The following is a 23,189-nucleotide window of genomic DNA, read 5'->3' as shown; positions in this document are numbered from 1 at the left end:
TTATTTCCCACAATCAAAAAAAAGGATTTATTCATTCTAAAATCCTTTTCCTCATTGGCAGGAAAAATCTATTTAACTTGATTTGCATGTAGTATTTTTAGATACTGATTTCATGCCCCTAATTAATTGTTATTTCTCCACTAAGCATCAGATTTTTTTGGAATTTGGTTAATAAAACTTGAAAGGGATAGTAGTCATTGAAATAGAACATTAAATAGAACATTAAATAAAATTAACTTTTTATCATGTATGTCTGTGAACAAATAAAATAGACAGACGTCTACTCTTTTTTACTTAGAATAAAAGAAAAATCACATGATTTGATATGTACTAAAAATAACAAGCATAAAAATTTATGTTACAAATGATGTTATGGATCTTCAAAACTATGTAGTAAATCATTTTCTTAGGTTGAAAGGAAAGCACCTGATACTGACATAGAGGTAAAGTAAAAAGAGTCAGAAGACTTTATGGCTGGACAGTCTAGGTACAGCTTTAAAAAATTATGACCCTTTATGGTAACCATTTTAAGAAAAATATCAAATAAGGAAAGTAAGCATCTTGGCTAATGTTAGAGTCAGATTTTATAATCTAGATTTAAAAGAAAGTTTGCAAAAGCAAATTGACCTTTTGATACTGTCCTCTTGAGATAAGATGCAACTAATTTAATACTGTAACCTATATGTATGTATGTATAATTATAATACAACCTTATTTCATATAACACATTTGACTTTTTATTGCAATTCAAAATATTTTATTGTGTTCCTGCATATGAATTATATTATTCCCCATGAAGTTCTAGGAACTTTATATACAGCAAATCTCAGTCCAGTTCCAAGGACAACTTGTGAAAAATGAAGTGAATAATATTAAACAAATATATTATGTCATCATATGGTAAAAATTTTACAAGTGAAAATTTCCTTAAAGAGTTTTAATTAAAATCAGTTATCATCGAAAGAGTTTTTTTCCTTAGAGTGACAGTTCTCAAAATTTACCTTGTATTTATACTTAATACTACCCTTTTGTGGCATAGATTTCCTTGCTGAAACAGAATTTGGAGATGCAGCTCTCCCAGTCTCAGACTTCTTTGCAGCAACTACAAGCCCAATTTACACAGGAACGACAACGGCTTACACAAGAACTTGAAGAATTAGAAGAACAACACCAACAAAGACACAAGTCCTTAAAAGAAGCACATGTCCTTGCCTTTCAAAATATGGAAGAAACGAAAGAACAGGAGCAAAAGGTATATTTATTGTATTTTAAATGATTTTAAATGTGACAAAATGGCATATTCTGGAAATCCCTCAGTCTGATCCAATCATAACTAGTGTTTCAAATTTTCAGAGCTTATTCTGCAGAAATAAGCCAGGGGGGGAAAAAGTCAAACTCAACCCCATTTTACTTTATTCACATATTGATAATGTCTTTGTCTTTTTTAGGATGTCAGTTCCTTAATAGAAGGGTTCATGTTTATTGACCCATATAGGTCTAGTAGATACAATTGTAATCAAGTGAACTAGAAATGAAAAAAAAATGCTCATAAATCCAAAAGAACTGAATGTTCCATTCAGTCCATCTTGTCCATAATTATAGAGACATAACCATAGGCCTTTAATATTATCAACCACTGCGGGGGGAGGGAAGTAAGATTAGGGGGAAATTGTAAAACTCAAAATAAATAAAATCCTCAAAATAAAAAAATTATCAACCACTGACAATCTTTAATTTTTCTATGTTCTCTCACTAGTCAAAGTATATGAAAGCAAAATGTGCTTGACTAATATAATATTTTTCCCTCTTACTTTAACATGATATGTTGCCTCTAATTTGAAAAAATATTAGTTAAGGTGTCCTAGAATGATTCTGGGCCAGCTAAGTGGCTCAGTGGATAGAATGCTGGGCTTGGAATCACATTTACTACCTGTATGACCCTGAATATGTCACTTAACCTTCTGTAAAATGGACAAACCATTCCAGTATCTTTGCTAAGATAAACTCATAGGGGTCAGGAAGAGTCAGATAGAATTGGAAACAACTACACAAAAAATAAGGATGGCCCATGTTCTCACCAGGCTAAGATAACTCTTAGGAGAGTGCAAGATCTTAAATGACTCCAGGGCTGACAAAAGGAAGATGTGTTTATGTTGTCTGAATAGATCTATTCATTTAATAAAAAGAAAATCAGTCTTCAGAAAAGTATTTATTCTGGAAACCTCACTTCACTATGACAGGAGGCTTGTAATTGACTTGTAGTTGGTTCATATTGAGTTCGGTTTAATTCAATTGAACAAACATTTATTAATCTCTGTAATGCATGTGTTAAATTCCTGAAATACATAAGTAAAGTAAGATGACATCTGCTTCAAAATGTTGGTGATCTAAAGGGGAGATAAAGCATATACATAAGACCATACTATTGACAAATAAACCTGACATTCTATCAAGAGATCAACTACCTAAATCATTCTATGTGAACCAACTGAAGCCTGTGTTTAGCTAGCTTTCAGCTTGTTTACTATAACATGATATTGTGCTTTTCTTCCAAACCTCTCAATTTGATCTAAGTGAATTTGTCCTGAGTCCAGAATAAAATAAGATGCTTTAGAAGCTAGAAGGTTTCAATGGAGCACTGTTCCCTCAAAGGTCCAATAGAGAACAAGGATATATATTCAAACTACTGTAAAATGAAGTTTTTTGTAAGAGGTAGACAATAAAAAACCTAAAGGGATTAGTTGGGCAAAAGAGGGGAAAGGACCTTTCCAAACATCATTATGTCTTCTGACTTTGTTTTTCAACAACATCAATTTTACGTAGATCATTTGTCTAGTAATATGTCACTTCATTGGAGTGCAAATAGAGAGCTCACCTTTGGGGAACCTTCATATTTAAGGTATGAAAGTCTGAAAGTAAGTCTGTAGTTAAGTAAGAAAAGTCTGCGATTCTTAGTACTCTAATTTCCTTTTAATTGCTACCCTACTTGTTACTGTAAACATGAAAGTGGGAGGGTCACCCAAAACTGAAGCCCCTAGCAACAGGTTGGTAATGAAAATACAGGTTTAGGAAATCATCTTTGTGGAGGAAATAATTAGGACTGCATAGATTCACTAAGGAAGAGAATAAAGCAAAAGAAAAGAAGGTCTGTATACAAAATCTTGAGACTATCCACATTTAATAGGTAAGTAGAAAAGAAGGCCAGGGAAAGAGATAGAAAAGTCACCATCAGAAAGGTAGGAGGAGGAGAATTATGAGAATTTAGTAAGTGAAAGTCAAGCAGAAAGGGATATTAAGAAGCCAGTCAGTAATCACTAACTATATATTGAAGAAGAGTTAAGGAAGAACAGGTCATTGGATTTATGACTGGATAAAGAATATACAGAAAACAAATGAAATTACTTTGATGAAAATTATAAGGCTTTGTTTTTTAATGATCTGTCCTTTGAGCAAAGTTTTTGGCCTATAGGATACTATAGAATTTATTATAATTTGTAGATTGAAAATACCATTATAGTGGTGGTGAAGAGAGAATAAGAAGTCAGGAAGACTAAAAAAAAAGTCAGAAAGACTTCAAGCTCTGCCTCTGTCATTTCCTAGTTGTGTAGTTGTGTGACCTGAAGTCAAACATTTAACTAACCAATGTCTCTAGGCAACTGTCTGAGTTCCAGAATGGTTGTAGATCTGCATGTGCAAAAGAGACCTTTCTACTTGAATGAATCCCAGGGCTGAAGTTGCAAAAAAAAAAAAAGTTCTCAGATAATTTGAAGTTATTTTGGTAATGCCTTTGTCATTTATTTGGATTTTTTCCCCTCTTACTGTTTTATTTATTTCATTAAAACATAACAAAAGTTGATTATTTCTTCTTGTTTTTGGTGTTCTAGGCACTTGAAAATCAATTACAACAGAAACATTCAGCTGAGCTTCAGTCATTAAAAGATGCTCATAGAATGTCCATGGAGGGTTTCAGAATAGAAATGGAACAGGAACTTCAAACACTTCGATTTGAATTGGAAGATGAAGGGAAGGCCATGCTAGGTACTTTTTAATCTAGATTATAATTCTTCAGGCAGCCAGGAGGCATGGTGGATAGAATAACACGTCTACAGTCAGGAAAACTGGAGTTCATGTCCAGCCTCGGATACTTACTAGAGCTGTGTGACCCTTGACAAGTCACTTAACCCTATTTGGCTCAGTTTCCTCATTTGTAAAGTAAAATGGAGAAGGAGATGGCAAATCACTCCAGTATCTTTTTCAAGAAAACCCCAAATGGGGTCACCAAGAGTCCAACACAACTGAAACTTCTGAACAATTGCCACAAAAATAATCCTGCATTTTGTATACTGTACTCTCCATTTTACATATATTAATAATATACCAGCAATTACATAAACTAGCTATAAGATTTATATGTACTAGCAATTAAAATTAATTTTAAGAAACTGTCAGAATAGTTATATGTGTATAAGGCTTGTTTCACTTAAACACACACACACATACACACACACACATCATTATCAGATGAAGGTTAAAAGGATAGAAGAGAGGGAAGTATAGATCTCCCAACAAGAAGAAATATCTCCTATTTCATTCTACTTGCAACAATATCCTATGGTACTTTACCACTTTGTCTCCATTCTTAGACAGCAAGTTGAGGAAGAGATTGGGAATTAAGGGATCCATAAATCTAAAAACTCTAATGATACTATAGAACTTAGGAAAAATACTTTGACAGGTATGAGCTAACAGGTAAAACTGCTTGATAAATTTCTCTATGTCTCAGGCTACTCTCTGAAGTTATAAGCTGATGAGTAATTTCCAAACTGCATTAGAAGAGCAAAGTTCCTTCCTGGGAGTTCTCTATAGCAATGAAATCCCAAGTCTAGGCCATAAAAGAAGGGGGTGGGGACAATAAGGAAAACAGCATGATGAAGTGGAAAGAGACCTTGGAGTCAGGGAGGCTTGACTTAGGTTCTAGACCTGCCTCTGGATACATGTTGACTCTGAAATCCTGGGCACCTTACTTCTCCTCCCAGGCAATTCTCTAAGACTTATGAATGACATTCTGCATTGTTAGAGGAAATTTCCTTAACAAAAAAGTCCCTCTTCAATGAAATCACAGTTCCACTTAAGTGAAGAATTCACTTTTTTTCTCAGTTGCTCAGTAGTTGCAGTGTTCAACATTTATTAATGAGGTGGACACTGGTTAGTTTTGACTTTCCATTGTGACTTAAAATGTTTATAGAGAATTTTAACCTGAATATTTAAAAATCACTACCAATTATAAAGTTAGTTTGAGCTTTTTAAAGAACTAGATAATTACCAATTGCCTCAAAGTTTTTTTGGGGGGGGATACTGTGATTACTCTCACTCCCATCCTTTCTTCTGTTCAAAGCTCTTTCTCCTTACTTCATGCCCAACCTTCCTTCATTATTTTTTGGTTATCTACTTTTAACTCTAGATACATGCTGTTTCTATACAGGAAGAAGTAAGATAGAGGTGCTTTGAGTATTGTGGAATATAAAAGGGAAGCCATAGAGATTTGGACAGTTTCAGTTTACCTTTTTCCTTAAAAGTTATAAGTCATAACTAGGGCCACATGTAGAAAGGAGCATCAGTAGGATGGAAAAAAGATTTTATTTAACTTGTGTAAGTATCAAATTAAAACAAAATTAAAGGAACTATTTTTAATAGGCTATACTTTGAGATCTTTAATCAGAAGAAATTATCAAGTTCTGTTTTGTCATTTTTAGCAACTTTGAAAGCTGCTGCACTGAGATAAAAGCTTTCTAAAATTGGAATGAGCTGACTTAAAAAGTAAGAAGAAAGCTTTTTACTTGAATATTGTGAGGGTTCAAGCAGAAACCTGAACATTTATTGGAAGTAGAGGAGTTTAGAATGAAGCAACTTGTGAACAAAAATTGTTTCATATTTTGATTTTTGTAACCTCCAAGCTTAGTAGAGAGAGCACTTAAGAAATACTTGTGTATGGGTTGATTAGTTGGTTGAGGGCCTTACATCAAGTGCAGATTGGTCTTTATCTCTTTAATATCCTATTAACCTAATAATGGAAAAATAATAGTTACATTTTACTCACTCACAATATCGCTTCCACAGAAAAGTTAAAGTAGTTATAGTCTTCCTCCCAAATAGCCTTGACAATCTTTAATTTTTGAACTACCATTGTTATTGAAGATAAAATAATGTATTTAAATGTGCCCCAAAATTAGTTATAATGGTGTATATAATTTTGACACTTTTATTTGAAGTAATATTTTCATTTATTTTCTTTTACCAAAATATCAGTAATATTTTTGAAATAACTGATCCCCTTTTTTTGTGGAAACTAGCTTCCCTACGCTCAGAATTAAATCATCAACATGCAGCAGCAGTGGATTTGTTAAGGCATAATCATCAACAAGAATTGATAGCTGCTAAAATGGATCTGGAGAGAAGTGTAGAAGTCAACAGAAGACAGGTATAAGAATATTTTGCCATATGAAAAACACATTCATAGTCTTTAAAGACCATAAGCAATAACCAATATTACTTAGTAGTTATTTTATTATTTTTATATTGAAGTTTTGTTTTAAAGAGTAAATATTTGACTTTTGTATATATACTTTTGTCACATGAAAGCCATTTTATTATTTTTAATTATTGTTTTATATTTTAATTTGTGCACTGTTGAGATCTAGCCATAAAGTTTATCATCTTGCTAGTTAGAAAATGAAACTACAAGTTGTTAAAATAACTATAACAGAGTGGAAAATGCCATAAAAAGAATCATGCCCTCTACAAATTGAAAATTATATTAATGAAATAAATGTTCTAAAAACTTTACTACTTTGGTCTGTTTATGGATGATTAACTAGTTGTAATTTTCTTTTCCTGCAAAGAATTTGGAGTTGTGAGCTGGTTTTTTTGTCTGTTTTAGGTATGCTATAGTAACATATTATTAACTGATGAAGTAGATAAATAGTAAATTTACACTTTTAGTTTTTATTGTTTAAGCAATAATTTCTAGTGTCTTTGTCATATATCAGAAATTCTAAAGTGCCCTTAAGTTGGTGGAAAAGGTATGATATTAAATATACAAAGAATATGAACATGTGACCTATACCCTCTCTTAAAAGATGCTATGACTAGTCAAAATGATGTACATATTATTTGATGGATCACAGGTGCCAGATGGAAGAACTGTTTGAAGAACACTGGTGGTTTCTTCTCCCTACCTCAAGACCATATATGCATATATGTGTGTGTTATATCCACATGCATATATAAAATATATATTTTTGTAGGTATACACACAAACACTTTTCAGACTTAAGAAATTTAGGTATACAAATTGCACATTCCCTCTGTACTCTAGTTATCCAGACTTTACAGGGCAAGGGACAAGGATGGTTCCCCTTTTCTAAAATATCATATGTCATTCAAAGCATTATTTCATCCCATTCCCTTCATCCATGGAAGAATAGGTCCAAAACAACAGGCCAGTCCTAAAAATTTAACAAATTTTTATTAAATGCCTATTAATGTAAGACACTGTACTGAGTGCTTGGAATGATTACATTATAAATACATGATCTCTATTCAGCAGCAGAAATCACAGCCTATGCAAACTTTCTGATCGTGTGTAACCTTTGTCTATTTCCTCCCACAGATCCTCTTTTCAGGATCTTTCCAGAATATGGTCAACTACTTTTTCTAAGAGTTTAGTAGATAAAGAGAGGAGACCTATAGAACAACAAATTGAGGAGCTGGAAGGGTCAAAGAGAAGATTTTTTTTAGGCTATAGAAAAATGAGCATATGTATAAGCATAGGAAAGGAAACAGATATCCAAGATATATTGACACAGGAGGATTCAAAGAAACTATCACACTGAAATAGTTATGGTTATATAAAAGATATTTTATATTTTATATATGACACATTTTATAAGAATTTTTTATTATGCTACAATAAAAATTTTAGTCTGTCAAATACAGACAGATATGTCAACTCCATACTTAACCTTAACTATATATATGAATTTTGTTTCAATATGATGAAACTTACAACACAGGAGGATTCAAAGAAGAGTAAGACATGGTTTCTGCCCTTATAGATCTTATAATTGGGAGATTACATAAACATTATATAAATGTAAATTTAGCATGGGAAAATATGAATTTAAATAATTAACAAGTTTTGGAAGTTGAAATAAGGGAGAAATTGGTTCCATCAGAGTTCATATTTTGAGGAATTTATAATAATTACATAGTAAGGAAAAGACAAAAAAAATTTGAGGAAGTAGAAAACATCCATACCAAGATTTTCATAGATGTGTCTATGGTGTGGCAAGCAGTCCTTTTTAACTAGAATATAAGGTAAGGAAAGGGTAGCAGTGAAATTAAGGTTGAAAAAAATAAGTTTAGGTTATATGTAAGATTGATTTGTGCTTTGGAACCCCTATATCTAAATTAGTACTCATGTATATATATATACACAGAATGCCCTTATAATAAAACATTTAAGAATTTTTTTTCTTTGATAGGATGAGGAATATATGTGTCGCATATCAGAGCTACAAGAGGAACTACGGCACAGAGAACACCATATATGTGAATTAGACAAGGAGATACAACATCTTCATGATAGCATAAGTGCTTTAACTAAAGAGTTGGAGTTTAAAGGAAAAGAAATTCTCAAAATACGCAGTGAATCAAACCAACAGTTAAGGTATTATTTTTTCCTCCCAGTATAAATTTTTTTCCTCAGGTATTAAAAAATATGTCCATGTTAATGCAGTTTGATGTGAGAAATTGTCATGTGGAATAGTTTTAATATCTTAAAATGCCAAGATGACAACTTCCTAAGGAGTTGAAGTCTATTTTTCATTATTTGTTTACATTGGTAGTACATATGAAATACTTAAAGCTTAAATAGTGTATTTTCACAAAGTTTGGAAAACTAATATGATTAACTAAAATATTTTTTAAAATGTTTTTAAAAAGCATTAAAGGACACAACTTTTACAAGCTAGAAGATTAGAGAAGTAAGTAACATATCTTAGGTTATTTTATAAATTTTCCATGTATATTACCATTTAAAACCTAGTAGAATACAATAAAATAAAAGACTGACTTACAAATAACTTTTTCTTAACAAAAAAAATAAATTAAACAGGTTGCATGAGCAAGATTTTAACAAGAAACTTGAAAAAAAACTGGATGCCATGACAGCAGATCACCTCAGAGAGAAAAATATCATGCGGTCAGATTTTAATAAGACTAACGAGCTACTCAAGGAAATAAATTCAGCTTTACAAATGTCGTAAGTTTCATCATATTAAAACAAAATTCAAATATAGTTAAGTTTAAGTATGGAGTTATGTGTATTTGACAGACTAGCTACTAAAATTTTTACTGTAGAATAGTAAAAAAGTTCTTATAAAATGTGTCATATATAAGATAAAATATCTTTTATATAACATAGTTATTTCAGTGTGATAGTTTCTTTAATTAGGGTAAATCTGTAAGCCAATTGCAGTATTATGCCCTTCTTTCTTATTATTGAATATGCACTAAGAAAATATTTAAACAAACTGCTTTATGCTGTTATATTACTGTTAGGACAATAACTATCTTTATAATGTACCTCAAAATAATTATCTAATAAATGCCAAGGAAAGAATTGTATTTTCATTGTTATTCTGCTCAATAAAAATATTTTTAACTAGCAATTTTGAATACAATTCAAAAGAGATCAGTTTTTCAAATCTCTTAAATGGTTAGGCTAATAAAACTGCTTTTCATAGGCATAAGACTGGCCCTTACAATAGAAAATATGGAATAAAAATGTTCTTTGACTATAATGGCCTATTTGAAAAAAACAATTCAGTATGACCTTTGTCACAAATTTAAAGGAAAAAAATCTTAATGCTATATCATTCAGTAAGTTGACATGAATTATTAACATGAAAGAATCCCAGAAGTGTAAATAGGCAGAAAACTTATGAGAAGTAGACTTTAGTGATCATGTCCATATCATTCATCTTAGTACTATTTAATGAGTTTTTTCCTTTGAGTACTTTATTATTTTGCCAGTTTGATCTACCCAAAACACAATAAGAAATCAAGAAACCACTCCACCTAAAGAAAAAATGAAAATTTTTTAGCACAAGAATAATTTATATGTCTTTTCTCCTTAAATAGTATTGCCTTTGGTCTGCTTTGCATTGTTTTATGTTTTTTCTGTGTTATGGCTATTAGATAGACATTAGATGAAATCACAACTTTTTATGTTAATATTTTATGATAAGTGCAAAATATTAAATGGTTGATAAAGCCAAATAAGTTTGAGGTGGATTTTAAACATACATATATATATATATATGTATATATATATATACATATATATATATGTATATACACACACACATATTTAGAATGTCTACCTTGGTCCTTTATTAACCAATTAATGGGGGGTGGGGTATTGGGTTTTTGCTCTTATTAGCCTATAGACTGACTCAAAACAGCTGAAGCATTATGTTTATTTTTCAGAAGCCTCTTTTGAACTGTTGAATATTTCTGGTCAATGTTCTGAAACATTTGATTTTGAGCCTGTCTTGGATTAAAATTGATAATCCAAGCAAATCTCTTTCATTATTCATTTAATAAGGAAACCTACTAGTTTTCTAGCACTTCTTCCCCTGTCCCCATGAAAAAACAAAATCAAAACCTTTGAAACAATGCATAATCAAGCAAAACAAATTGTTCATTGACCAATTATGAAATATATGTGTATCTGTTCCCCAAGTTCATTACTCTCTGACAGGAAGGGGGCAGACTTCATCATTAGGCCCATGGAATCCAATTTCATGACTTCTTAAAGAATCTAGCCAATATGGGAGCAAAAGGGTCTAAACCAGCATACCTCCAAGTATCTTTTATAAAATTAGAATGCTCTTTACAGGCACTGGAACTAATTCATCACAGAGATGACACCGGAGTAGCTTCCAGTTTCTGATACCTACCCTTAGTCCTTGTTCAGGCTTTAGTGAATCCCAGGGGTTTCATAGTTAACTCCATATTTGGGCTAGAAGTAAGTATCAAGCAGTGTAAAATAAAATTAAAACTTTTCCACTTCTTGCACAATGATTGTTAGCTATACCAATATCCATTCTCTCCCATCCCCCAAGTAACTGCAGTTTTCTATATTGCAAAGCAAAATAGCTGTGGATCTGCAGTAGTACAAGAGAATTTTGTTATCAAAAGTTCTTATACTAAAGTTCTTATACTATTCACAGTCTGAAACTAATAAATTGAAATTCATCAGCACAGTATTTTAAGCTTTTTCCCATATATTCAAGATAATCTTTCAAGTTTGTGGGAATTTAATTTCCTTTAATGACATTAGATAAGGATCTGCTCCTCACTGGGAAAGATCACAACTCTATAAAGGAAATTTTAAAAATAAATGAACTGAATATATTTAAGTGACTAGGGGGAAAAAAAGAGTATATAAAAGGTCTCTAAACAAAGAAATGTTTCAAAAATGTATTGTTAAAAAAATATTGCTTATGCATACTCATTACCTCTGAAGAGGCTGACTTCTTCAGGCCCAAAGGAAAATAACAGTCCTATAACCCCTTTCATCAAGCAAGAGCAAAGAGAAAGGAAAAAAGAGAAAGGGGAAACAGTTCATGTTCTGAATTTAGGAATAAGCTTACTTTGACTTAAAAAGATACAGTTAAAGGGGCGGCTAGGTGGTGCGGTGGATAGAGCAGCAGCCCTGGAGTCAGTAGTACCTGAGTTCAAATTTGGCCTCAGACACTTAATAATAATTACCTAGCTGTGTGGCCTCTGACAAGCCACTTAACCCCATTTGCCTTGAAAAAAAAAAAACCTAAAAAAAATAGATACAGTTAATCCCTTAAGAGATGGTAATTCTCCTGGCTGCTAAACTGAGTATCATATAGTAATTGCTGTACCTTTTATAGTTTACTGGTTAAATTTGTTGTTGTTTTTTTTATCAAGACTCATCCCAGTAGTTTCCAGGAGACTAGTCACTAGAAAATAAATTTAACCTTAGAAACCACAAAGAAATGGACACAGTTATAGAAAGTTATAGAAAGACCCTCAAACATGTGTTTCTACAGTGATAGAAATCAAGGGGCAAGAAAGAAGCACAGAATACTAAGAATCACATAGTCTTTAACCCACAAACAGCGTAACTATTGTGCTGGTATTCTTAATGTTCCATCATTGGTGACCACTAAGTTGACAGTAGGGAAGAAACTAGATTGCAGTAACATTATATGTATGAAGACATAGAGGGTAAAAATATTGCTTATGCTTTTAGAATGATAAATAAAAAGTTGATTTTATCATGCACCCAAAACGATCAAAAAAGTATAATTTCTTAGAACACTTGATGATCTTGATGTAGAATTCTCACAAGTCTAAGCAAACAAGATACCATAAAACTGATTTCTAACTTTTGTACTAGCATCTAATTGCAGAGGACAAAGAAGTAGAAAATTATAGATATTATCTGAATGGTTTATTTTTAAGTAAAATATTATCTATGAGAACATATAGGAAGGGAAATATATCTTTTGCAGATGGTTTTCTACAATAGGCCTCATCTTTATTCTCATACAACTGACTGAGAAGTATGTACAATGCCCAGGTATATTTGTTAAGTTTTTTAAGGATTTTATTTTATTTAGTAGAACAAAATCCATCTTACAGGTGACTCTCAAATAATGTCTCTCCCATGCCTATGTTAAATTAGTAGATGATTTTATAACAAGTACAATTATAGATATATCTTTATTCAGGTACCTACTGAATAGCAACAACCAATCTAAAGTATTATAGAAAAATATTCTGTTCAGCATACAAACAAGAGATTCTCCAGTTCTATTCACAGATGTAATTATACTAAATGTGTCTAATCTAGAAACACTATAAAATTTCTTTGATGAAATGCATAATTATCTCTTAGGTAGATGAGTTTAGAAGGGGTACTGCAATGAATAGAGAGAACTAGCCTCAGAGAAAGACTTGAGTTCAAATCCCACTTCTGATACAAATTTGTTCTGACACTGGGAACCTCATTTAATCCCTATGTCCTCAGCAAACTCTTTCAGACAATAAGTTGCAGAAGAGTTAACTGTCTACATTATTAAAGGATGTTTCATAACTAGGAGATATTTATTCCTGTAAAATTACAGGTCTGGATTTGCTTCTCCTCCCCAAAAAGATGAATATTAACTATTCACAATGGCAGAAAACTTGGTAAAAATGCATTTCCCAAATAATAATGTATAACTCATACATACAACTCATTGTTAGTGTATGTATGTATATATTACACATCTATTTCATATACATGAAGTATTTCTAGCTATAGTTATGTTTATGCATAAAAGATAGCCAAACTTCCCAAAGCAATGTAAAAAAAGATGGCAAAGTCTTAACATTTCCTATAAATTATCAGCCATCTTAAATGCTTAATGTTCTATATAATTATAATTCTATTTATTTAATTTCAAACTTATCTAATCAAATACTTACCTAAATCTAATTTCTACCAAACCCAGTTATTCATATTTACAGTGACCTTTGGGTTAGCAGAAATTTTTATCTCTTCTGAAATTATGGCATTCCATAGTTCACAATCATTGCATTACCAGAAGAAACTAATAGTAAAAAGATGGACTTCTGCAAGCAGCAAGAAATGTAGAATCCTGGAAAGTTCTGTGCAGTTTCTTCAATATGATTCAACTTAGTTTTTTACTTCTTTGTTCTTAGAAAGTTCTTTGAGGGAAATTATATCAGTTTTGAAAAAAATATTAAAACACTTATCAACAGGTGGAAGCAAATAAACATACTAGAAGTAGTGTAAGTCATTGGCATGAGATAAATCATATAACAAGAATGAGAAACAGCACTAGCTGCATTAATAGCATTAATATACTTTTAAAGTATGGTTCCTCTATTGAAGATTTATGGAAGAACATAATAAAGATTACAAAGGAAAAGAAGGTATAGCAAGGTTCTAATCTTCACTAAAGGGAATACTCATATCAATGATATTTCAGATAAGTCAGTCCTCAATAATATTAGAATTACTATTCAAGTAGTTCTAGTAAACCCATGAGGGAGACAAGTATTAATCCTAACTATAAAAACACACTATATATATGACCTATTTTAGGCCAGAATATAAAATTCTTCTTCATGAAAACAATATGTGAAGAAAAAATTTCAGGTCATAAAATTGAATTTGTAACTGGGTTATATAGTATATGCAAAAAGGATTTTGATTCATTGAATAATATCAACCTGTACATGCATGACCCTGTGCTTTATTCTTGGCTTCATTCTGTTCCAAATTTTTGTCAGTGACTTGATCAAAGATATAATCTGTTTAAATAATTTTCAGTCAGTTTGGTTTTTAAAAAGATAACATTTCTAGTTTGTCAGATTTTCCATAATATTTATATTATTCTTAAAGCGTTATCTATAAGCAAATTTTTGGAGTGTTTGCTTAGGATTAAAAAGAGATTCATATTTACTTAATGAGATTCTAACAATGGATCTAAAGAGAAAGATCAGAAACAGCATCTCCTTAAAATTATTTTTATGTTTACTTTTCATAGAGATCTTTGTTTTAGGAGCATCTTGCACATACTTCCTATAAGAAATACTTTGTTATCTTAATGTATTAAAAATTAAAACTATAAAATGAGGTCAGAATAATTCCAAGTGGACATTGGTGAAATGTGCTAGAGCTAAAATTTCTATACTATAGAATTTTAAAGACCTAATAATTTGGGAGAAATGGTTGGAAGTCTATAACATTGTGCCTGTATTATCTTCTTCTTTTCACATTTATGTTTAAAATTTATTTTTAATTTATTTAATTTTAATCAACTCACTTTCCTTTAATCATTCAATTATCTTATTGCTAATAAATTTAGTAGTGATGCTGCTAAGCTGATTTTGAGTAATGGATTGAGCTGATTGTAATGGTTTTTCATTATCTTTGGATATAAATAAGACTCACCTCTGCCTCTTAAGTATTCTGATCATAATCTATGAAACCTACTTTGTCATGTGTTTTGTCTTGTGATGAAGAATGCTAACAATGACATCTTCTGGCTCTAGTAAAAATATACTTCAGATAATCACTTGAATCTTGGCTAGAAAGAATCTGTGTAAAAGATGCTAAACATATTCTTACACATGGACCTTGTCTAGGAAGCCCAGTTGGTTAAGAGTGCTTTTGCTAAACATACTGTTCCAAAATTAAGAAGGCCTAGGACCAAAATAGGCTTGTCCTTAACTCAGGATAAAGGAAGAACAATTCCCCTGTGATTTGTGGTCCTGATATGCCCTCCCCAACTAGTAACTCTGACTGGTGATAAACTAACCACCTTCTCTAAACTCTTTTAGGAATGTCTATAGTAAAATTCTCTTTAGGTTATGATTTTATTGATTTCAGTGACTTTATAATTGTCTCTATCAAGCCAATTTTACAAGATAACTTCCAATTAAAAACTGAACCAAAATTCAGTGAGCATTAAGAATAAATATTAAATTTTTTCCTAATCCAAGGTAGTTATAACTTGTGTGTATATATATATATATATATACATATATATATATGTATATATATATATATATATATATATATATATATATATATATATATATATAATATGTGTATATGTGTGTATTTGGGAGATTTTTTCCCCCCATCCCCAAAGAACTTTTGGACTCTGTAGAACAAAAGCAAACAGTTGCAAACTTTAATATTCTATTAAAATAAGAATTGTTATTTTTTAAAGTTCTAGAGTATCCTGTAAATTGTATGATCACTATACTCAGAATTTTTCAGTTTTCTTTTTTAAAAGCTTTCCTCATTCTGCTTCTTTTCTTCTTTGATCTTCTAATACTTTTGCTTTGCCTCTGCTCATAAAATAACTTCTTAATATCTTCCAGATTTCTTTCTGTTATCATTGTTAATGCCACCCATGTCAGAATTGGGATGAATTTTATTCTGCCTATTCCCTGAAAAAAACTTATGTTTCACATAGCATGGTTGACATATAATCTTTAATACTCTGTCAGCAACATACTATTTGTTCATGCAGCTTGAGAAATTATAGTGTCCTTTGTGTATGTCTTTGTTTCCCTTTCTGTCTCTGTTCCCTTTTCTCAACACATGCTCTGACAAGTCTTTTTTTTTAGGAGAGGAGTGAGGGTAGGGTCAGCTGTGTCAGGAAATCCCGGTGAGGAAATTCTACTCACCAAAGTAGTTATTAGGCAGCTACATAGTCTTAGAAAGTTGTTTGGGGGTGGGGGGACCAAAATGTTTGTTATCTCTGTCATATAGCTAATACATATCTGAAAGCAGGGCTTGAAATTTCCTGACTCCAGAAGTCCATTTTCTATCCATTATGTCATGCTGCCCTTCACCAAATTTTATATAATTTTTTTACAATTATCTCTAAAAGCATTCTCATTTTTATAAATAGACCAGTTGCTTTTGCATTACTTAAAATAATTGTGTTAACACTGCTCATTTCTTTACAAAATATTTTAAACTAAATATTTTGATGAAATTGATGTTACTATTTTAACTCAGACCATTTTATACCTGAATAAACAAAATTATTAAGCTAAAGTTTTTGAGGAAAATAAAATGTTTTCTATTATTATCCAATTAGACTCTTTTGAAATTGTTGGTATTGCAAGGGAACTCACTTGTGTCAGCAGTAAACTAAAGATATTACTGTTTTCATAAAAAAGACTAGAAGACATGGAAGAAAAATATATAAAGAGAGAGTCTCGAACCGAAGATTTACAGATGATTGCAGACTTGAAAACCTTGCTTGCAGAGAGAGACCAAGTCATAAAGAAACTAATTGTAAGATATTCTGTGTTCTTTTTTACTTGAAATGTGATGTAAATGAACCTTTAGACACAGTGTCTGATAAAATACTAGTTTTATTCTAGTGTTGAAAGTATAGCATGTAGTGTGAATAAAAAACCATAACAACTTTTAACAACATCGATGTGAATTAGCATCTTGCTTATATCTTAGTCGTTAAGGCTAACCAGTTATTGGTTTTAAATAACGTTTAGTTTGTCAGTAGACATTATTAATGCCTAAGAGTAAATGAATTTCATAATGTTTGAGATTCACAAAGGGAATCAGAACAAAATTTTATATATTGCCATTTATAGATCAAGGATTTTTTTTAAGTCTTATACATAGTTTTCCTTTGCAGTGGAATTGGAAACTGAATGCTGATTCCCTAATTTTCTTATTGATATCTTCTGGGAATATGGGATATTAACTATTATATGGCAGCACTTAGAAAGAGCCTGAGCCCTGCCTTGTTTTATGGAGCAAAATTGCCTTATCAACAAAAGGTTCATTTCAAACCATTTATAAAGTATCTAGTGAAACACACCTAGAGTAAGTGCTACAGAGGAAATTGTTGCAAATTTTAGACAATACATATTGCTTCCCTTCCTGGACCTTACATATAGTCTAAAAGAGAAAGATTTAGGCAAGTGTCAGCTATCTGATTTGAACATTATGCAAATATACTTATTTTCTGTGGTTGCCAGGGAAAAGGATTGGAATGAATAGATCAAAGATACAAGAAATAAAATTTAACTCAATACAATAAAGTTTATATGGGCAGTTAGGTGGCACAGTGGATTAGGGTATGGGACCTGGAGTCAGGATCTTCCTGAGTTCAAATCTGGCCTCAGATACTTAACTAGCTTTGTGACCCTGGGCAAGGCATTGCCTTGTTTTTATCTGCCTCAGTTTCCTCATCTCTAAAATAGCTGGTGATGGCAAACCATTCCAGTATTTTTACCAAGAAAATGACTGAAGCAACTGAACTCTTGTTCATAAGGAAGCACTTCCTAACAATTCAGGCTGCTAGAAAATGAAGTAAGCTGCCTCATTAAATGATAGTATCAATAGATTTAAGACTGTAATAGATCCTAAAAGATGTCATTGAGTCCAAAACTGTCATTTTGTAAATTATCCTAAAGGAATAAAAGGAACCTAAAATGTCCCTATTATCAAATATATTCAAGCACATTCTGAATGTCCACTTTGGGATGGAATTTATGCATTATTAAACTGGGAACAAGGGGAGAAACTGGGAATGCTCCCAGTATTGTAGACACCTTACTCTGTAAACTGAGCGTGAACTTTAGGTATAAAGAACTACCAGAAACTGTTTAGCCAGACCAGTAGAATAGGGCTAGATCCAAGTTAGAATATTTATTTTCTTCTTTTTTTTTTAGGTTTTTTGCAAGGCAATGGGGTTAAGTGGCTTGCCCAAGGCCAAAGAGCTAGGTAATTATTAAGTGTCTGAGACCAGATTTGAACTCAGGTACTCCTGACTCCAGGGCCGGTGCTCTATTCACTGTGCCACCTATTTATTTTTAAACCATGAAGTAATAAGACTTTGAACAATTAGAAGCAAAAGATTTATGAGCTGAGGAGCAGCAGTGTTTTAAGCTTAATTAGGAACTACTGTCTATCTTGGTCAAGGGCAACTGATTTGTCTAGAAAATAGTTAATATGGCATTAATAAGCATTAATTAAGATGGCTTTTATTTTAAATTATAGAGAATATTTATATATTTAAGTTTTTCATTCACTATTTAAATTTAAATTTCTATTTTTGAAAACAGTCTAAAATGTCAATATTTTCTATTCCTAGGATGATAATAAATTTTATCAACTGGAGTTAGTCAATCGAGAAACTAACTTCAATAAAATGTTCAATGCAAATCCTAATGTTGGTGTTATTAACCCACTGATAAAGGTATGTTCTTTAAATACTATTAAGAGAGAATGTGTTATATAAACTTGACTGATAAATAGTAATAAGTTTAAATTTGTTCCAAAAAGAAAAGGTCAGTCTCATAAATGAAGATGTCAAATAATGTAGAGTCAAACCTATACATTTTTAGCTATATCCAATTTGAAAATTTACTTCAGTAGCTTTAGTTTATTATAATAGTATTGTTGAGGTTTCCAAAGACAAGGAAAAATCACTACTTAGATACCAACCTATTGATTTAAGCTTTTGTACTTACTTAGAACAATCCTTAATAGAATCAGTCTGTCATCCAGATGATACTCAAAAGATTTTCCATCATGCCAGAGCCTACACTACACTGATAGTGTTTGAGAACTGAGAGTCTCTTCATACCACAATGAGACTTTTTTGTTGAATTGTTTTAGTCATGTACAACTCTTCATGACCCCATTTGGAATTTTCTTATCAAAGATATTAAAGTCATTTGCCATTTTCTTCTCTAGCTCATTTTACAGATGAGGAACTGAAGTTAAGTGACTTGTCCCAGGACACACAACTTAGTGTCTGAGGTCATATTTGACCTTAGGAAGATAACTTCCTGACTTCAGAACCAACACTTCCTTTTGCACCATCTAGCTACCCTACCATAAACTTTTAGGACACTTATTTTGTTGTTCCCATCTGTAAAAGAAATGCCTTAAGATTATTTTTTAACATTTTCCTCACCTGTTCATACTGTATCTTCTGCTAAAAACCTATTACACCATAGTCATTCCAGTGCTTCATTGTGACATGGAGGGGTAACCATCGGTTCTCAAAAACTGTCTTGGGGATGACAGATTCTCTCAGCTATAACTAAACTGAAAGATTTTAGATCTGATTAATTTTTTCATCCAAAGCATCTCTCAAAACTTACTAAGCTATAAAAGTGTGATCTGAAGTAGACAAAGAAGTATTGTTGATGCAATTATAGACCGTTGAAGAAAACTATGTTCTGTTGAAGTTAATAGGGTATTTCTAAACTCCAGATACTATTCAGCTCTCCATAATCAAAACCTCTGATAAACCATGAGAATATCTAATCATATCATGTACTTTGTGGTAGATATAAACTTTCAGAGATAGACTGAAATAAGTGTATAGGCTTAGGCTTCTGCCTCAGCATCCTATGGTCCTTTATTGAAGATTTGATTTGCATATGTATTATCATCTTTGGTTCATTTGTCCTCCAATCATATAGAGCAAATTCAAAAGTAAATAAAATTGATAAAGATCACAAATACACGGAATCATTTTCCATATATATATAATATCTTGTTGTACTGCCATGTGCATAGTAGATATTTCATAAACTATTGAATGCCAAAATGTCAACTTTAACAGAATTTATATAGTGATAATATGTGTGAAGACTGAGAACAATATTAGTAACAAAAGACTAAAAAAAAATCAAGAATATGAAATTATTTATATTACTATCTAGTATGAATAATAATGCTACTACTACTAGTAATAATAATAATCACACTATAGATCAATGATGCTCAGTCTGTAGGCTAGGTAATACTGCTGTGGGGTTATTGCATAGAGTCCATTTCATTAAATGACAGCCCAATAAAATAAACAAACATGTCTTGTATATTCTAAATAATGTCTTATTCCATGTATTACTATTTTTCAAATGCATTTAGATGTTATGACAAAGTACAAATTCATATAAAATTTATTATTAAATTCATGAGTTTGTCATATATGTCTACAATTAATGTCCATTAACATAACTACTATTATGTGAGGGTGCATGACTTTTTTTTCCATTGAAAAGACATCCTCATCTGTAAAGAGGTTGTAAACCATTAGCACAGATAGTATTTTTAGGTTTTATTAAAACTATAACTTTTGTAGCCCAGCAGTGGGTTTGGTCAAATTTCCTGTAGGCTCCCAGCCAGAAGCCTATATTAATTTTTCATGACTGAGGTCTGCATTTTGCGACACATTAGGATATAGAACTTTATTTCTACTAACTGTCCATCATTGATTTTGGTATAACAAATTATCCCAAAGTTGTTAAGATTTAGGAATTTCATAAATTAAGTTCACTAAAATTTACCTAATGGGAATTCTTAAATTGAGGTAACCCTTCAGAGTAAAGTGAAGGTATTAGATTTGAGGAAAGTAGATTTTCTTGGGATTGGATTCTATATTTTATAATTAATTTCACTGAAAACAAATTTAGAACTTCAATACTTTACTCAGTTATCCCAACACCCTGAAATATAGAAAGATATGCTTTTAAGAGTTTTATTATATTACTTGGTTATTAAAAAATGGAAATTCAGAACTTATATCTCCATCAAATTTTTAACTTGATGGTGTTCTAGTTTTAACATTGGAATTTTTACTTTAACAACAAAAGAAGATATTCTACCTTTGTTGTTTTGTGGCCGAATACTATGTTTACTGAATCTATATCATTCAATAACTTCAACTACAAAGAAAGATGACTAAATAGTTGGAAGCCAACTACTGCATTAAAGGAAAAGTGTATTTATTTGCATCTATGGATAAAATATATTTTAAATGATTCATTTGAACATCTTATTTTAACATGAAATTACAAAAAATTTCCTGTGCCAAATTTTTATAAACTATTTCATAAATTATAATTATTGTATTTTAATGTCTGTAAAATAGTTGAATGAAATATGTTACTATATATTCATTCTTATTAACTATAGTATAATAAACCAAGTCTCATTGATTCTAGTAGAGTATTTTAAATAATATTTACTAGAGGAATATATACAGAGAGGGATCAGGCAGAATGCACTGGAAAAACACCATCATTTATAAGTTACAAGTCTTATATAGGCTGGGGAAAGGAAATAAAGCTGAAACCTATCTTCAGACTAATTTAGGGCTTGTTTAAGAATTATAATGGTATTAGTGTTCCATTATTTTCAAATTGGTTGATTTTGAGGATCCACGAACTGATCTCTCATTTTGCCACTCATAATTTCAAAGATTCCTGTGGGATGAAGATTGAAATAAATATAGATTGACTCTGGGTTTTCTAGCCTACAGAATTTTTTTAATGTTCTATACAAATTTCATGTAAGTACCTATTAATTAGTAAGTTAAATCTTAATAAGCAGGTTTAATTACCTGTCTTCAAGAATATGCTTCATGAATTTGAAAGTATGATCATTTTTGTAACTCACCTACTTGTCTTGAATGGAAATAAGAAATTTCTTTTAGCTTTTCCCAATTAAATTTATCCCTATGGAATAATGTGGATGCTGTGGTCAAAACCATTCTTCATGAGAGTTATAATGAATCTACATATCAAAACAGATGGCTTAAAGCATCCCCCGCCCCCCCCACTTCTCTTGGAGCCAAAGATTCTTTCTTTTGATAACTGCCTAAATTTCTTTTGAAAACTGACTAAATTTTTTAAATGTTTTTACATAATTGTCCTTTTCCCTGGTGTTTATTTAATCAGTAACCCTTTAACATAATGGTATCTACAGTTCTCTGTGTTTCCTCTTTTACCTCTTGTTTCCTGTTTTACTCCTAATATATTCTTTCCTCCCCTGCCCTGCCAGGATAAGCCTGCCCCTCCCCTTAATTCTCCTTACTATTTCTTCCCAACTTTTAATATCTCCTTTCTGGTTATAAGGATTTCAAAGAGATTATTAAAAAAAGCTTTCAAGAATTTTCCAGACTGCATTTTGGGTACCACTAGCCTGATGCTCCAATTTAAGATGGAAATTATCAAAATAGACCCATGAAAAGTTCTTCTGTTATTCCCATATTCTCTCATCTGTCCTGAGGTAGGGATTTTCCTCACAATGTCTTATTTTTATGCAGCAAAAGAAGAAAAATGAAAAATCAACAAACAGGTTTGTGAGTGTTCCCAATCTAAGTGTTCTGGAACCTGGTGGAGTGGGCAATGGACATCCTAACCGCTTGGATCCCATTCCTAATTCACCTATCCATGATATTGACTTCAACAGCAGCAAACCACTTCCACAGACAGTCGTGCCATCCAAAGAGCCCAAGACGTTTTTGAGGTGAGCATTGCCTCACCTCAAAGTTAAGGTTTTTTAATAACTCAAAAAATTGCCTTTTTAATAACAGAAATTCAAGAATAGCTTAAAAGTACCAATATTTCTGTGAAATTATATTTTCTATGTTTGTAGCCATTTTTATTGCAGTACTTATTTTTTCTGTTTAAATTATATTTTTAAATGACTTTTAAGTTATGGATTGATTTTCCAAAATCTTAAAGAAAGTTTCATATTATTCTTAATTTTCCACATATTT

The 23,189-nt window shown here is 31.4% G+C and overlaps 1 protein-coding gene across 3 annotated transcripts in view; it reads left to right on the top strand.

Annotated features, from left to right (window-relative positions):
* The window catches only part of FAM184A (family with sequence similarity 184 member A), a 164,629-nt gene that overhangs the window by 139,762 nt on the left and 1,678 nt on the right, over positions 1–23,189 (top strand). For 2 of the 3 annotated variants that reach the window (XR_012468533.1, XM_074187458.1), the window contains exons 10-17: positions 1,040–1,252; positions 3,885–4,038; positions 6,351–6,478; positions 8,544–8,728; positions 9,176–9,322; positions 16,816–16,933; positions 18,762–18,866; positions 22,734–22,936. Coding sequence is in view for 2 of the 3 variants with exons in the window: in XM_074187458.1 (XP_074043559.1) it covers positions 1,040–1,252; positions 3,885–4,038; positions 6,351–6,478; positions 8,544–8,728; positions 9,176–9,322; positions 16,816–16,933; positions 18,762–18,866; positions 22,734–22,936 (1,253 nt within the window). In the remaining variant the exon portion in view is untranslated. Of the gene's footprint in view, positions 1–1,039; positions 1,253–3,884; positions 4,039–6,350; positions 6,479–8,543; positions 8,729–9,175; positions 9,323–16,733; positions 16,934–18,761; positions 18,867–22,733; positions 22,937–23,189 lie in introns of those variants that run through there. The other variant, XM_074187459.1, reaches the window with a different exon arrangement.

Source organism: Macrotis lagotis, chromosome 5 (assembly GCF_037893015.1).
Source record: "Macrotis lagotis isolate mMagLag1 chromosome 5, bilby.v1.9.chrom.fasta, whole genome shotgun sequence".
In the NCBI taxonomy this organism is placed as follows: Eukaryota; Metazoa; Chordata; class Mammalia; order Peramelemorphia; family Peramelidae; genus Macrotis; species Macrotis lagotis.
The sequence above is the reverse complement of the archived record's forward strand: the minus strand, read 5'-3'. Positions and strand labels throughout refer to the sequence as shown.